Source organism: Erythrolamprus reginae, chromosome 1 (assembly GCF_031021105.1).
Source record: "Erythrolamprus reginae isolate rEryReg1 chromosome 1, rEryReg1.hap1, whole genome shotgun sequence".
Taxonomy (NCBI): domain Eukaryota; kingdom Metazoa; phylum Chordata; class Lepidosauria; order Squamata; family Dipsadidae; genus Erythrolamprus; species Erythrolamprus reginae.
In genome coordinates this window covers 39,244,844-39,260,491 of record NC_091950.1, presented here as the reverse complement: position 1 = coordinate 39,260,491, position 15,648 = coordinate 39,244,844, and the positions used below count along the sequence as shown (strand labels likewise).

The window sequence follows — 15,648 nt, the reverse complement described above, 5'->3', positions numbered from 1 at the left end:
CACCATCCACTTCGGCTTTGAAACTAAATCTTGGAAACACTAAGTCCTATTTTGAGGCTACGTCATGAGGTGAAGTGGCTCCAGGTTTCACGGGTACAGTGTTGCGTTACAGTGAAGTCAACGTGTCGACTTCCAGCGGGGTTGCGACAAACTGCACGGAGAAACAAGCCCCAAAGTCTTACTTTTCTTTTATTATTATAAGAGCGGAGGGAATGGTGGTGGTGGGGGGGAGGACCACCAACCCAGCATCTCCGACATCCTGCAGCGCTGATCTTCCCCAGGCGGGGGAGCGCATCTCGCATAAGCCGGAACGTTCCGACGCAACCAACTGCGGGAAGAGAAAGGGGGCTCTCTCTGTCCTCAAACTTGGAAATGGAACGATCCAGCGGGCCCGCCCACTCCCCACCGAACCCGGAAGTGGCACCCGCAGGCGGGAGCGGCGTGCAGGAGCCGGTCCTCGCTGCCAAATGGGGGCGTTGAGTGGGGCCGGCGCGATGGGAGCGGCTGTGGCGGCCTTTTACGTGACAGCTGCCCCCCACTCCGCGCTCGGGGGAGATTCTGGTAAAGTATCAAGATCCGGCCTCGTGTCCTGCCTGTTATTTTTTTTTCTTCCCGCGGATATGACCCCGCCCCTAAGTTGTACTGCATGCTCTTTTTTTGGCATATTCTAATTTATGGTAATCATTCAACCTTTTTTTGCATATTCTAATTTATGGTAATCATTCGAATCCATTGGTCGGAAACCCAAATCAGCCTTTGTTGCGCATCTATTCTAGCAATGAGGCGCCTTGGGATTTATTATTATTATTATTATTATTATTATTATTATTATTATTATTATATTAGATTTGTATGCTGCCCTTCTCTGAAAACTCGGGGCGACTCGAGTTTTTTATTTATTTAAAAAACAAAAACAAACCAGCATCCGACTTAATTAAAAAAAATAAACATGGATGATTTTTGTGACAGGATTTTAATCATTTGGGGATTACAGTGGATCTGGTGTTGTGGATTTTCAGGACAACCTGAAAATTCAGTTCTCCCTTCGGTCTGATAATCTTCAATCAAGCTTTTTTTTTTAACGAGGGTCAAATTAAAATGTGGTCCTGCCTGCATTTGATAACTGTCCAAATTTAATTGCTTTGGGCGGATAACCTGAAGTTATATGAGTGAAATTGAAGGGTGGGAGGGGAGGAAAGTATATTGAATTTTTTTTAAAATTTCACATGTCAGATTAGTGGTGAAATGTTCCTATACCATAGGTGGCATCCATCATTAGATTTATATTTGTGCTACCTAATAGTTTCTGGGACACTAGAATAAAATACCAGAAAAGTGTCTATTTATTGGATGCAGATTTCATGGATGTGATACAAAAGGAAATTCTTTTTATTTTTTCTCTTAAACATCTGTACACAGGGTGCTGTTTTTTCCTCTGATGGAAATACAGATGTTTAAACTTAGAGCAAAAATACCATTTGGCTAGTTACCCCCTAAACACAAAATGTGACGCACATACCATCATCTGGAATGCACCCAAAACACTTTTTTTTTTCTGACTGGGGAGTATGCAAAAATGTTGATAGATATTTGTAGTTCAATCATTCAGTGACATCTATGGACTATCTTAATGAATAATAATAATACTCGCATGGCAAGATTATAGTGGAAAAAAACCTTCCAGTGTGAGCCAATCTAATGCAAATAAGATGAAGCAGTGGTGGTATTATTAAATAGTTGTGTGTGATTATTAGAATGATGCTTGACTGGCATACTTCTGAAAATGCTCTGGGTGAGGGAATGCAATTTGCTTATAATATGATAGTGATTTTTCCCACAAGAGGAGAGATTAAGGTGTTTCTAGGATTGGGGAGACTGTTCTCCCCAAGACTCCCTAAGTCTGTTCTTAGTTGTGGAAGTTGTCTGGTTGACTTTAGGCTGTTTGCTTTCTTTTATCCTAACTGACCCTAACCCTTGCCACAGAACTTTGGTGGGAGGAGGGAGAGGAGGAAGGAATATTACATATGGCATGTTGAGAGCCATATTCAGAAAGATTAGGATATAATTCAAGGAAGAGAAGGAGGGAGGGAGGCACTTCTTATAGAGTTTGATTTCTGTCATTCACTATTGCCCTTTGCTTGTCTTTTAAAAGAGCTGGAATCCAGTTTAAGCCACCATGTAGGATGAGAACATCCAGAGAGTTCTGTCATAGCAGGCTAGACTTCCAATCAAGGAACCTAACTCAGACAAAATGATTAAAAAGCAGCAGAATAACATCAGCAAAATTAAAAACCAATTCATTCATGGTTCAGAAATATAAAAAACAGATTAAAAAATATGCAAAAATTGGAAACTCCAGGAAAATTCTAAGTAGCAGCACTGATTTAAAAGGATTTTTTTAAAAAAAAATTGCATATTTAACATTAATGACATTTTCCAGAATCATACGAGTAGATATTAAGTGGTGCAGCAGTTGGAATTAATTCTTTTCTTTCATATAACATCCTCCAGATATGCTCCGGAATTTTCCCCTAATTTTCTGGTATGCTTTTGGAGGGTGTACAAGCTGCTATAGAGGGGGAGAAAGCCTTTTCCATTAGCAGCATCTGTTTTGTTCATGGCTACAGACATGCGGACTGTTAAATATAATCTTATGAGTAAATCTGTATCGAACATGAAAAGGAATATGACTCAGGAAATGCTCTGTGGTGCTTTGACAGTTTTAAGCTAGGGACAGGCAAGCTGCTACGCTCCAGATATTTTGGACACAAATCCCATAATCTCTAACCAGCATGACCAATGGTCGGGGGGAATGGGGTATGTGTTTTTTTGTTTATATGCCCCCATGTATTTGAAGGTATCATCTTTTGAAAAGCTGTCCGATCAACACCCATAAAGAAAGAGCTGGAATCTGGTCTGTTGTCTCTTAATTTGCAAGTAGGATGTGCAGCAATACATACAGGTTACTTATAAGTAGGCTACCTTTCTTGTTGCAGCATTGATACTAGTAACAACAACAACAACAACAACAACAACAACAACAACAACAACAATGTATCTTTACCAAGGCACAATACAAAATAAGCAAACCTTCACAAATAATAACAAATTGCTCCAATAAAATTTGCTTAGAACTTGGCAAGCAAATGTTGTTCTAGCAGTATACAGTGTTTCCCTGAAAACAAGACATCCCCCGAATATAAGCCCTCCTCTAAAAATAACTCAGAAAGCTCAAACTGCCCATAGAGCTGCTGATACAGTTCTACAGAGGAATTATTGAGTCTGCCATCTGTACCTCTATAACTGTGGTTTCATTCTGCAACCCAACAAGACCGACACAGGCTTCAGAGGATAATTAGAACTGCAGGAAAAAAAAACAATTACTGCCAACCTGCCTTCCATTGAGGACCTGTATACTGCAGGAGTCAAAAAGAGGGTGGGGAAAATATTTACTGACCCCTCGCATCCTGGACACAAATAGTTTCAACTCCTACCCTCAAAACGCCGCTATAGAGCACTGCACATCAGAACAACCAGGCACAAGAACAGTTTTCCCCCCGAAAGCCATCACTCTCTCAAAAATTATCTCAACACTGTCTAACTATTTACTAAATCTTCTCATCATTCCTTTCACCCATCTCCTCCAACAAATAACTTTGTGACTGTAACTTTGTTGCTTGTATCCTTACAATTTATATTGACTGGTTCCTATTATGATTTGATTGCTTACTTGTACCCAAACTATCATGATTATTGACCATTATGATTCTTGACAAACATATCTTTTTCTTTTATGTACCCTGAGAGCATCTGCACCAAGACAAATTCCTTGTGTGTCCAATCACACGTGGCCAATAAAATTCTATTCTATTCTGTTTCGTTCTGTTCCTTTTTTCTTTTCCTTTCCTTTCTATAAACCCCCCCAAATAAGCCCTCCCTAAAAATATTTAAACATATGCGCAGCGGGTTCCAGTAATTTTCTCTGGTTAAGGAGACAGAACTAGAAATCTGGTAAGACAGCAAGATGAGCCCCTTCTTGCTCCACGAGCCCCAAAATAATAAGACCTCCCCCAAAATAAGGCCAAGCACTTTTTTGGGATTCAAGAAATATAAGACAGGGTCTTATTTTGGGGAAAAGACGGTACTTAAGATAGATGCCTGGGATAAGATTAAGTGTTCTACATCCATAATTATTTAAAACGGGTGTTTAATCTGGACCTGGCAGTGAAATAAGGGTAGGTTAGAACAACCAGGACCTATATGAACTTTCTAATCAAATAAAAAAAGGCCTTGAACCCTCTATTAAAGGCCATCAGATTTCCCCAAAGAGACAAGGAGTTGATCCCAGTTTTATGGGGCCAGATCCTCAAGAAATTTAAGATGTGCACTTGTACATATGAATCAATGTGCAAATTTTATGCAAATTGAAATCCTCTTTTCTGCCCCTCTTCCCTTTTACTTAGCAGTGTAGAAATAGCACCGTCTTTTGATTCTTCCCCTGAGCCAATGAAGTAGATTATGATGTTTTGGCTGTGTGTAAAGGAGTTAATGATTCGATTGTACCAATCCTGCGTAGCAGTAAAGGTCAAAATAATCCTAATAGAGAAAACTCCTGAAGGACCGTGTTGACAGGTTCCTTCAACAACAGAACAGATCTGTATAGAAAAGGGGGAGAAGGGCTTGGAGAGAGAGTAGTTGCTGTCTAGTTTATACTCCACTCCCATAACTGAAATATTAACAGCATGGGAAAAAGTTTGATGTGTTGTGGACATTAGGGACATTAGATGAATTATCAGGCAGGCGGTGCAAGAACATTGGCATTTAAGCCTGTCAACCTGATTTCAGACAATGGTGGAAAAACTGGCTGACTAGAGCAATCTAATAAAACTGGTTTATTAAGCTAGCATAGGAATATAGTGAGTGGCTTGACCATACGCTGGTGGAAGCGATATCCTGACTCTGTAAACCGCTTAGAGCGAGCTATAAGTGCTATTGACAGAAGGAAATAAAATAATACGTTAAACATTAGGATATTAGTATTAAGATTTTAAGGGCAAATGAATATAATACTGGATTGTATCAATATTTAGAAATATATACAGTATATTAAGTAATGGTGTTATAATTAAGATCTTAGAGATATATAGATTATAATGACAGTAGGAATAGATAAAAATAGTAAATAAGCATAAAATACTAGTCGATATATGTACAGTAAAATAACCTTAAAGGTATAAATGTATGCATATATGTTTCATTTTTGTTTTTTGTTCGTACTGTATAATGTCTTATTTGTTTGTTTGTTTTCTTTTATGTATTTTTTAAAGTTTATAAATGAATAAAAATATTTTTTAAAAACAGGAATACAGTGATTAGTCATGGCAGGAATCCTGATTTCAGAAAACATTGGCCCTATGTAGGTTACATCACATTAGATCATATTCTAAAGGTATTTTAAAGTAATTGAATACTTGTTTTGCAATTATCAAGGTAAGGAAGTAGATAGAAACATAGAAACATAGAAGACTGACAGCAGAAAAAGACCTCATTGTCCATCTAGTCTGCCTTTATACTATTTCCTGTATTTTATCTTAGGATGGATAGATGTTTATCCCAGGCATGTTTAAATTCAGTTACTGTGGATTTACCAACCACGTCTGCTGGAAGTTTGTTCCAAGGATCTACTACTCTTTCAGATGGCGTTTTCTAAGATGGCGTTATCTTTGAAAGGTGAGGGTCCTCGTATAGAGAAGAGGAATCCCAACATAGGCAAAAACATGTCAAGTTATGGGTTAGAGCAGAGAAATAAAGATATATAAAAATAAATGTAAATAATCATATGATATTTCCAGTGTTGGGGCATTCACATATTCTGGAGGCAAGCTGTTCCACAGAAGTCTCAGAACACTAGAGGTTTTTAAGCAGATGTTGGATAACCATCTGTCTGAAGTAGTGTAGGGTTTCTGCCTAAGCAGGGGGTTGGGCTAGAAGACCTCCAAGGTCCCGTCCAACTCGTTGTTGTTGTTGTTGTTGTTGTTGTTGTTATTATTATTATTTTTATATGTGACAGTACTGTTAAAAAAGTTTACTGATTTGTATATTGAAAAGTGAATAAATTAAAAAAAACCATATCAAGTTAAATTGGCCTTTTATGCTGTCAGTCTGCATGTTCTATAAACATGGGAAACCTTGAACCAGATTATCAACTTTATCCCTTGAGTAAATCGGCACAAGTGGAGTATACAGTATTGACACACATCTCAAAGCCTCCTTTAGATCCAGAGGGAATAATATGTAGAATTGGGGTTTTGCTAGTATCATAAAGATGGCAGTTTAATGTTGCTTACATATGAAGTGAGAAGGCTGCATAGCACAGCAAGCAATTTTATGCAAGATGGCCCAACTGCTACAGCCTTCTAAATTCTTACAAAATTATTGTAGGGGGCTAGACTTGAAGACTTCCAAAGACCACCCTTCTGACACTATTTTTCCATGTTCTACATCAGTGTTTCCCAACCTTGGCAACTTGAAGATATCTGGACTTCAACTCCCAGAATTCCCCAGCCAGCATTTGCTGCCTGGGGAATTCTGGGAGTTGAAGTCCAAATGTCTTCAAGTTGCCAAGGTTGGGAAACATTGTTCTACATACTGTTACTTCTGATGCTTTCACGGGATCTGCCTGCATTAGCACTTTCTTCTCCTCATATCTTTATCTGTGACTGAATATTTTATCTGTTATTAATTGCTGACGTTCTTCAATAGATAATTTTTATCAGACATTTCTGGATTTTATGTTAGCTTTCCTGAATAGTTTATAAATAGTTAATGTAGCTGCCCTAAATGGTTGCCTGTAGGTTAAAACTTGATCAGTAATCTCTAAAATATTTTTCTATGCAGGAAAACCTCTGGGCTCTGTGTAGGCTACACATGATTTTACACAATTAAAATGGAACATGTATATAGAGTTGCACCTAGTAGTTTTTCCTCTTTGGAAAAATACTTAGCAAGTTCTAGCTGACACAAATGAGTTGAAAGGTGATTTAAAAACAATAGTCTACAAGAATCATGTGGAAAAATGTTATTTGGACAAGTAAAAGAAACTGGCTGATGTCTTAGTAATATAAAAGAATATACAAACAACAAACCAAGAGTGTGAATTTTTCTGCATTGAATTCACAAAAGAAATTTGTTAAAGTTTCAAAGAATTTTGTGAGAAAGAACCAAGAAGAAATAAAAAGAAATATATAATATTACTCGATAACACTAAAGATCAAGATTTATTGAAGTAAAAGGAAGGAAAAGAAAGCTGGTTTGTTTGATCTAATAAACCAACTTGGCTAAAATATATACTTTTGTTATCTCTGGTAATCCTTATTGGATTTTTGCTGACTTCAGGACTGAAATGATGAGGTTTTATGGATTTATTTATAGATAAAGGATGGGGTGTAGGAAAAATAGATCATATGTTGTATTTTAAGAGACTGATAAATTACTAAAATTATTTGCACTTGAGGATGGGAACTTATTTTTTTAAAATATATCTCTTTTTCTTTACTTTACTTTCCATTTTTCTTTTTTCTTTTCTATTTTTTCTATTTTTCCTTTCTTTCTCATCTTTTTCTTTTTTTAGTATTGGTTTTTATTGTTGCAATGACAATTCTTGATAACATTACTATAAAAAATATCTCCCAGCAATAATATGTCTTTATATAAGTAGATCGTGATTAGTACCTGTTCAAGTATAGGACCATTAATTTTATTGCTAAGTCACTAAGGGAAATATCTATTTATTTATTTGTTTGTTTGTTTGTTTGTTTGTTTATTTATTTATTTATTTATTTATTAGATTTGTATGCCGCCCCTCTCCGAAGACTCGGAGCAGCTATTATTGTTATTATTATCTTTCCATAAATATATAAGTCTTGATCACATGATCATGGCGATCTTGCAACAGTCGTGACAGTGTGAGAACTGGACATGTGCTACTTTTTCAGCGCTGTCATAAATTCAGATAGTCACTAAACAGGGAAATTGTTAAACAAAGTCTACTTGTAATGCAATATTCAATTTAGTGTGATTGTAAATTGATACCAAATTGCATTTAATCCAAGCCAAAATCCACTTAATTCAACGCTAGTGCATGCACAAAACAGTACAACTTTAATTTTTTTTAATTAAAGGTAAAAATAAAGATTCTCCTGCACATGTGTGTTAGTCATTTCCGGCTCTAGAGGTGGTGCTCATCTCCATTTCTAAGCCAAAGAGGCAGCGCTTTCAGAAGACGTCTCCATGGTCATGTGGCCAGCATGACTAAATGCTGAAGGTGCATGGAGCGCTGTTACCTTCCCACCAAAGTGATCTCTAGTTTTCTACTTGTATTTTTTACGTGCTTTCAAACTGCTAGGTTGGCAGAAGCTGGGACAGGTAATGGGACCACGCTAGGGATTTGAACCGCTGAACTACCAACCTTCTGATCGACAAGCTCAGCCACTGCATTAACCTAAAATTGCTATTACATTTGATGAAAAAAAATCGATGTAATTGAACTATGTGATTGCGGTCATAGCGGACAAGATGTTGGAATGCCGGAATCTATAGTATATATTTTTTTGCTTTCTATTACTACTCTATAACTTTGTTAATCGTACATTTAAATTTTATGTATGTTCTTTCTATCGAATAGAATAGATTAGATTACATTAGATTATATTAGATTTATTGGGCAAGTGTGATTAGACACAGAAGGAATTTGTCTCCAGTCTATAAGCTCTGTTTGTAGAATTCTTGGAGTGTATTAATTGAGAATTTCCTGTACCATCCTAAACAGTACAAAAATTATCCTGGAATCTTTGGATTCAGCCCTTAAGGATAACAATGTTGTTGTTTCATGTCGAAACATCAAATTCTTTTGGGGGGGGGGGATCTGCTATTTGGTTAGGCATTAGGATTTTTTTAAAAAAAAAATCATACCGAGGAGAGTTAATGTCCCTCAAAGTAGGAAAAACTCCCTCCCGGAAGTTCTTTGTAAAAACATAACCAAATTTACCTTGGGCCGCCTGATATATGTAATGTTTTGGCGATGCAGCATTCCGAGAAGGATATTAATGAAGCTGAACTGCAACACAGTTGCATTATGATTTTTTCCCCTTCAAAATAAAATGATCAGTAGAAAATTCAGTAAGGGCGACTGATGGGTAAAAAACGCCTGAAGGCCGGGGAAATTGTAACTCAATATAAAATTTGCAAAGCGCTTGGGAATAAACCTATATCCTTATTAGGATAATTGTCCTGCTGCAAAATAAAAGTCCGCACTGATTGAAAAAAAAAAACTGTATCAAAAATCCATAATACAAAGTTGGAGGCTGAGCCGTGAAATCAAATTCTCTCGGTTATTTTGTCTTTTTCATGTGGCCTCTGCCCTTATGTTAAATTGCTCCAAACTTTAAAAGAATGATGTTGATGTTTTTGTTATTGTTATTCGCCATTCCTAGCTACCACTCACCTTCGCTTTTCTGCTGGTAGGAGAGTCAAGAAAATATGACAAAAGAATACTTTTGTGCATTGACATCAGAGGGGAAAAGAAAATACTCTTGGAAAATTTCATGCTGCTAAATCTCCACAGATTTACACTTTTATGCAGTCAAATTAATGCAAAACCCCCAACGTAAGGGTTTGCATTTTGAAAATTTGGGAGGAGTGTCATTCCATAATAGTAATTATTGGTTTTATATTATTTTTTCACAGGGGAACTGATCACAGCTGCCTATGAGCTTGGAGTGAGTATTAGTTGTATTGTTTAATCAATGCTCTCATTAACAGTTTTAGGAATTAAGGAAGTTTAATTAAGCATGGAGTTAAAGTAGATTAATATATTTTCAAACCACAGTTTTTCTAACTTATAAGTACGGCACACGACAATTTACTCCAAGTTTTAAATCCAATTAAACTAAATTATAAAGTAAAGGCTTTACTGTATATACAGTAGCTGGCTTATTATCAATCCAAATTTTGTATAAGCTGGAGAGAATAAAAATAAATCGGGTTAACAATTTTAATAAGTTTTATTATTCAATAAACTTTATTAAGGCGCATGATCCCCTTTAGGCAAAACCTTAAGGACTGTCATCACAGTGGTAATCCGATAGCAGTGTGGTCTTTCAACTTGCTAACCAATAAAATAGTTCGGCATCTGTTTTCCCCCTCTTTTCTCTCTTTTATAATTGTATAATAAAAAGAAACCCAGCCTTTTGAATGGCCGGAATACATGCTGAATCCAGACTTCAAGCCATTTAAGGGATAATATTAATACGTGTCACCAGTTTTTAAAGTGATCTGCTCTCATCTATTTTTTTGTGCACCCACCACATGTGTTAAGGCAAACGTTTTGCTGCATTTAAAATTAGCACTGAACAGAAAAGTGTGTGTTTGTGTGTGTGTGTGTGTGTGTGTGTGTGAGAGAGAGAGAGAGAGAAGCTTTTTAATGCATAGTACAGTGTTCCCTCGATTTCCGCGGGGGATGCGTTCCAACACCGCCCGCGAAAGTCGAATTTCCGCGAAGTAGAGATGCGGAAGTAAATACACCATTTTTGGCTATGGACAGTATCACAAGCCTTCCCTTAACACTTTAAACCCCTAAATTACCCTTTCCCATTCCCTTAACAACCATTTACTCACCATTATTACTGGCACTCACCATTGAATAAGACACCTAGTGATCCTGATATTTATAAACATAATTATTTATTAACAATATTTTTTTTTTGTTATTTATTTGCAAAAATTATTAGTTTGGCGATGACGTATGATGTCATCGGGTGGGAAAAACCGTGGTATAGGGAAAAACCCCACAAAGTATTTTTTAATTAATATTTTTTGAAAAACCGTGGTATAGGCCATCCGCGAAGTTCGAACCCGCGAAAATCGAGGGAACACTGTACTCTATCTGTTTATGATTAAGCTAATAAGAAAGCTGGTTCTCCATTAGATTGTCATTGTGACATCTCAAAACAGAAGTCTTTTGTTTTGTTTGCAGGTTGCTCATCCTCCAGGCTACCCCCTCTTCACTCTTTTGGCTAAGTTGGCCATTGAGCTTTTCCCCTTTGGTTCTCCTGCGTATCGTGTCAATCTCCTCTGCGCCTTGTTGGCGGCAGCTGCAGCATCGCTTCTGTTTTATACAGTTGTCAGGTACAGTAGATTCTATGGGTGCTTTCCAACTTTATTTACATACACAGACAAAGACACGCACACAAACACACACACACATGGATTGCAGACTGCATCATATGCAACATGTTCTGTGAATCATCCTTATATTAAATAAGTCCTACCAAGTGAAATATCGTTCATGGTATACCAGAAAGGATATTTTTCTGTGATATAATATTGCAGTTAGATGTAAGTTATTAAGTTAGATGCAGTTCATAATAATTTGATGGATTTCACACATCTAGTGGGCCATCAAACTAGCAGTCCCTACGGCGTTGGCTCCAGACCGTTAATTGATTCAACTGCCTACTGTTTACGTAATTTCAGTTGGCCATTTGACATTGAAATTATCTGAAAAAAAGGGAAAAATATGAAACAACCAGAGCAAAAAACTGCCAAACTAATTTATTTCAGGAGAGTGATAACATTGTTCTCTCTTATTATCATACATCAGTGACCAGGTTTATCTAACCAGAAGTAACAAAGTTTGTCATTAAAGAAAGATGCAGATGGCTTTAAAATATTAAACAATACAAGCATGGTCAACTGTACTGACAATTTTTTTAATTGTTAGCATGACAAAATGGAGGCAGATGCTTCTTATAAGAATATTCAGAATATTCTTATTCTGTCTGTTTTACCTGTGTTGAATGCAGTAAGCAAGAAGTGGTACTGATTGAACTGCACAGAATTAAATTAAAGTATGAGAGTTGTGATGTGAAAGTCCCACCACCAGATTACGACTATGTAACTGTGTGAGTAGGATTGTTGGGCACCGTCAACAAAACCTGCCTTTTTCTGCATTGGATGCTGTATTCTAAGCATAGCAAAAACAAGAACATAACGAACAACCGGTACTTCGTTACTTTTGCCCAGCCATCTGTTTTCCAATCCTCACACAAGGAGGTTTCTCTGCAAACTCTTATAATAATTCCTGATAAGGATAGCTTTCTCTAGAGTTTGAAGATTTGTCTTATGCTTCCTTCATTTGTATTTTACACACGCGGGAGTTGATTCTCTATGCTTTAATTCAGCAGCGCGGATGCATGGGTGATTTTTCCCCTTATAGTTGGAAATGACCTGTGGCAATTAAAGTTGTTCAAGTGGAGCTCAGATGCCTGGTGACTTTGTGGTTATAGTGGCATGTCTTCCAGGCAGACTTGATTGACCCCCAGGGGTAACGTGTATAAATTTGTGCACTTTTCTAGACATCATTTTTGAAATTTATTTGCCACTGTTGTCTTCTTGGGTCTGAAGGAGTGTGAGTGCCTCTTCATCATCTAGTTGGCTTTGTGGCTAAATTGGAACTAGAACTTCAGGAGCAAATTTCCTTGCTCCTAGTCCAGTGCCTTGCCCATTAGTGCAAAGTAGCTTTCTGACTACATAGACACATCTGTGTAGGATTTTTTGGCAAGTAACAATAGAAAACTGGATTCCTTAGCGATCTTCCATATAAATATTAACTGAGTCCAACCTTATTTAGCTTTAGCTTTAGATAAATTTTGTTTTGGTCCACCTAGATGGAATGGGCAACAGTTCACAGTGAAACATCTTTCTTTCTTTAGTAAATTTAGCAACTGCTTGACTCCCAAATAATACTGAATGGCTTCAATGTGTAAGTCAGAGGTCTTCAAACTTGGCAACTTTAAGACTTGTGCAGAATTCTCCAGCCATAATTCTGGGAATTGAAGTCCACAACTTTTAAAGTTGCCAAGTTTGAAGACCTCTGCTCTTAAGTAATCCAGTGATACCTCGTCTTACAAACCCCTCGTCATACAAACTTTTCAAGATACAAACCCGGGGTTTTAAGATTTTTTTTTGCCTCTTTTTCCAAACTATTCTCACCTTACAAACCCAAGTCCGGAGGTGGGGTTTCCCAGCGATGGGACCCTCAGCGAAATCGCAGCATCACAAAAACACGGAAGTCCGGAGGTGGGGTTTTTCATGGAGGGGAGCCTCAGGGGAATCCCAGCAGCGCAAAAACGGGCGCTTCGGCTGGCAAAAGGGGTGAGTTTGGGGCTTGCACGCATTAATCGCTTTTCCATTGATTCCTATGGGAAACATTGTTTCATCTTACAAACCTCGTCCCGGAGCCAATTAAGTTCGTAAGACGAGGTATCACTGTACTTCTGTAGTACTCAACTGTTCCCTGGCTTCAACTGCATTGCCTGACTGAATTGTATAACAGCCATGCAAACTACAGTTGTGCTAGTATGCCTCTTATTTCAAATGGGGAAACTGAGGCGGGGAGAGATAGCTTTGCCTAAGTTACTCTACTGAATTCTTTGGGAGATGGCATTGGAATGGAGGACCAAATGACTTGCCAGTGTCATTATATGTGAGCATTCTGGGACCATAAGGATAAACCCAATCACAGTAATCCTGTCTATTCAAATGTGATCTTTCTTCTCAGTTGATCATGGATTGGTTAGGAAAGACAGATAAAACCGAACCGTGTACAAAGGTTGGGGATTCACATGCAAACCTCAAGTGAGAGAGATTATCATGTAAAAGAAGCAGCTCTTATTCCTTTGTGATTAGCCGTGAAAAGCATATTTTATTTGATATAGTGACCATTTTAGAATATTTAGATAGGGGTAGACTAATGATTTAAGGGCAATGCACCTTCAATATTTAGGATATCCCAAAATTCCATTGCAATTACTTTAACCTGTCCCATATTTAATGGAGAACTGGATTGTTTTGCAGACATTAAAGATTTATTACCACCTAAAAATTATTCTGAAAGCATTCAAAATATAGGAAGCTCAATAGCTTTCACGTCCTTCCCCTACTCTGCAATGTTGGAGAATATTTACTTTTATATAAATACATTGGTCTTAATTAAGGGATTGTAGAAACCTCTTGGGCAGACTTTCTAATCTTATTTAGAAAATACAGTTAATCGTTGCAATAATCCCATTTTATGGGTTGGGAACTGAGGCTGACAGATACTGCGTTGCCCAAGGCCAGTCTGTTAAAAAAAAAAAATGTTCTTGGCCAATTAACGCCCAAGCGTTGAGTTGCCACTGTCCACACGCCAACACACTGGGTCACCCTGGCCATTACGATAGCTTTCTGCACTTTTATGAAAAGATGAAAATAATGCCCCAACAATGGCTGGGAATATTTTGAAAGCAGTCAGATTTCTCAATTATTAAGGAGGGAAAAAATGTATAATAATAAAAATCCCATGGTGCATAAGAGAGAGCCTGGAATATGTATGTTTGCTTAATAATGGGTTTTTAAAAAATATTTTAAATTGTAAATTATTAGATTTGTTATGAATTGTTTTATTGTGCTGTGAGCCGCCCCGAGTCTACGGAGAGGGGCGGCATACAAATCTAATAAATAATAATAATAATAATAATAATAATAATAATAATAATAATAATAATAATAATTTCTCAGGAAGGTGAATGCCATCTTTACGTAGAGGGATGGGAAAATTTAGGAGTCTTTGAATGTTCCTTATTACACACAGGTCCTTTTCGGTTGAATAAGGATTAACATCTCGTGTAATGTTAATTTGAAATCCAAACCTGTGCTGTACTTTGCCAAGCACTCTTGCGATCTTTGTTAAAATTAATGCAGGGCGAGCGGGGAAGAAGGCTCAGTGGATGGTTTTCTGATTTCCTTTCCTTGGCTGGGTTAAATGCTTTTCATACTGCCTGCCTGCAGGGAAAACTCTCTTCAGTCCCTTATTTGCTTAAGTACACTTCCTTAAGATTTTATGAATAGGACTTCCCCTATCAGATAATTCATCCTTAACTAATTTTCAGTGTACTGTAGTGCAAAGAAAGAGGGTTAAAAATAATAAAAGGCCCCAAAGCTTTTGAAGGAAAATATTTAAAGCAGAAACTCTCAAGGCAACGAGGCTTTTTTGTCAGTTAGTAACAGCATTGAGCATATATGTTAGAGAAGAATAAATAACGGCTCACATTCCATTAGTGGGCGGGATGATGGAGAAATCGCATTGAACTCATTTAAATTAATCTTTAATGCATTCCAACTAATACCGCTCCTTGAAGCGATCCACCTTCGTCCTTCACCTTTTTTTGAGTTCGCAGACTGAAACCTTGCAAGGGAATGGCATTGGAATGAAGGGGGTAATTTTTGTTGAATTTCAGTTAGTTTGTGGGAAGTGAAGAAACAGGCAAATTAATTGGGGAGGGGGAGTTTAAAAATAATGCCATTAATATGTAGTTATACCTGCATCATGAATGCAAAGCTGAACAAAATTGGAGGCATACTATAAAGTTGTATAAGAAAATGCTAGTTCCTTCCTTCCTTCCTTCCTTCCTTCCTTCCTTCCTTCCTTCCTTCCTTCCTTCCTTTTTTCCTTCCTTTTTTCCTTCCTTCCTTCCTTCCTTTTTTCCTTCCTTCCTTCCTTTTCCTTCCTTCCCTTCCCTTTCTTCCTTCCTTCCTCCCTCCCTCGCCTCC

General features: G+C 37.4%; 1 protein-coding gene across 2 annotated transcripts in view; it reads left to right on the top strand.

The window, feature by feature from the left end:
• Positions 1 to 412: 412 nt before the first annotated feature.
• The window catches only part of LOC139166408 (protein O-mannosyl-transferase TMEM260-like), a 35,192-nt gene continuing 19,956 nt past the window's right edge, over positions 413 to 15,648 (top strand). Inside the window, exons 1-4 of one of the 2 annotated variants that reach the window (XM_070749891.1) lie at positions 492 to 561; positions 5,697 to 5,730; positions 9,745 to 9,776; positions 11,033 to 11,184. In XM_070749891.1, the coding sequence (XP_070605992.1) occupies positions 5,697 to 5,730; positions 9,745 to 9,776; positions 11,033 to 11,184 (218 nt within the window). In that variant the 5' untranslated portion in view covers positions 492 to 561. Of the gene's footprint in view, positions 562 to 5,696; positions 5,731 to 9,744; positions 9,777 to 11,032; positions 11,185 to 15,648 lie in introns of both variants that reach the window. The other variant, XM_070749883.1, reaches the window with a different exon arrangement.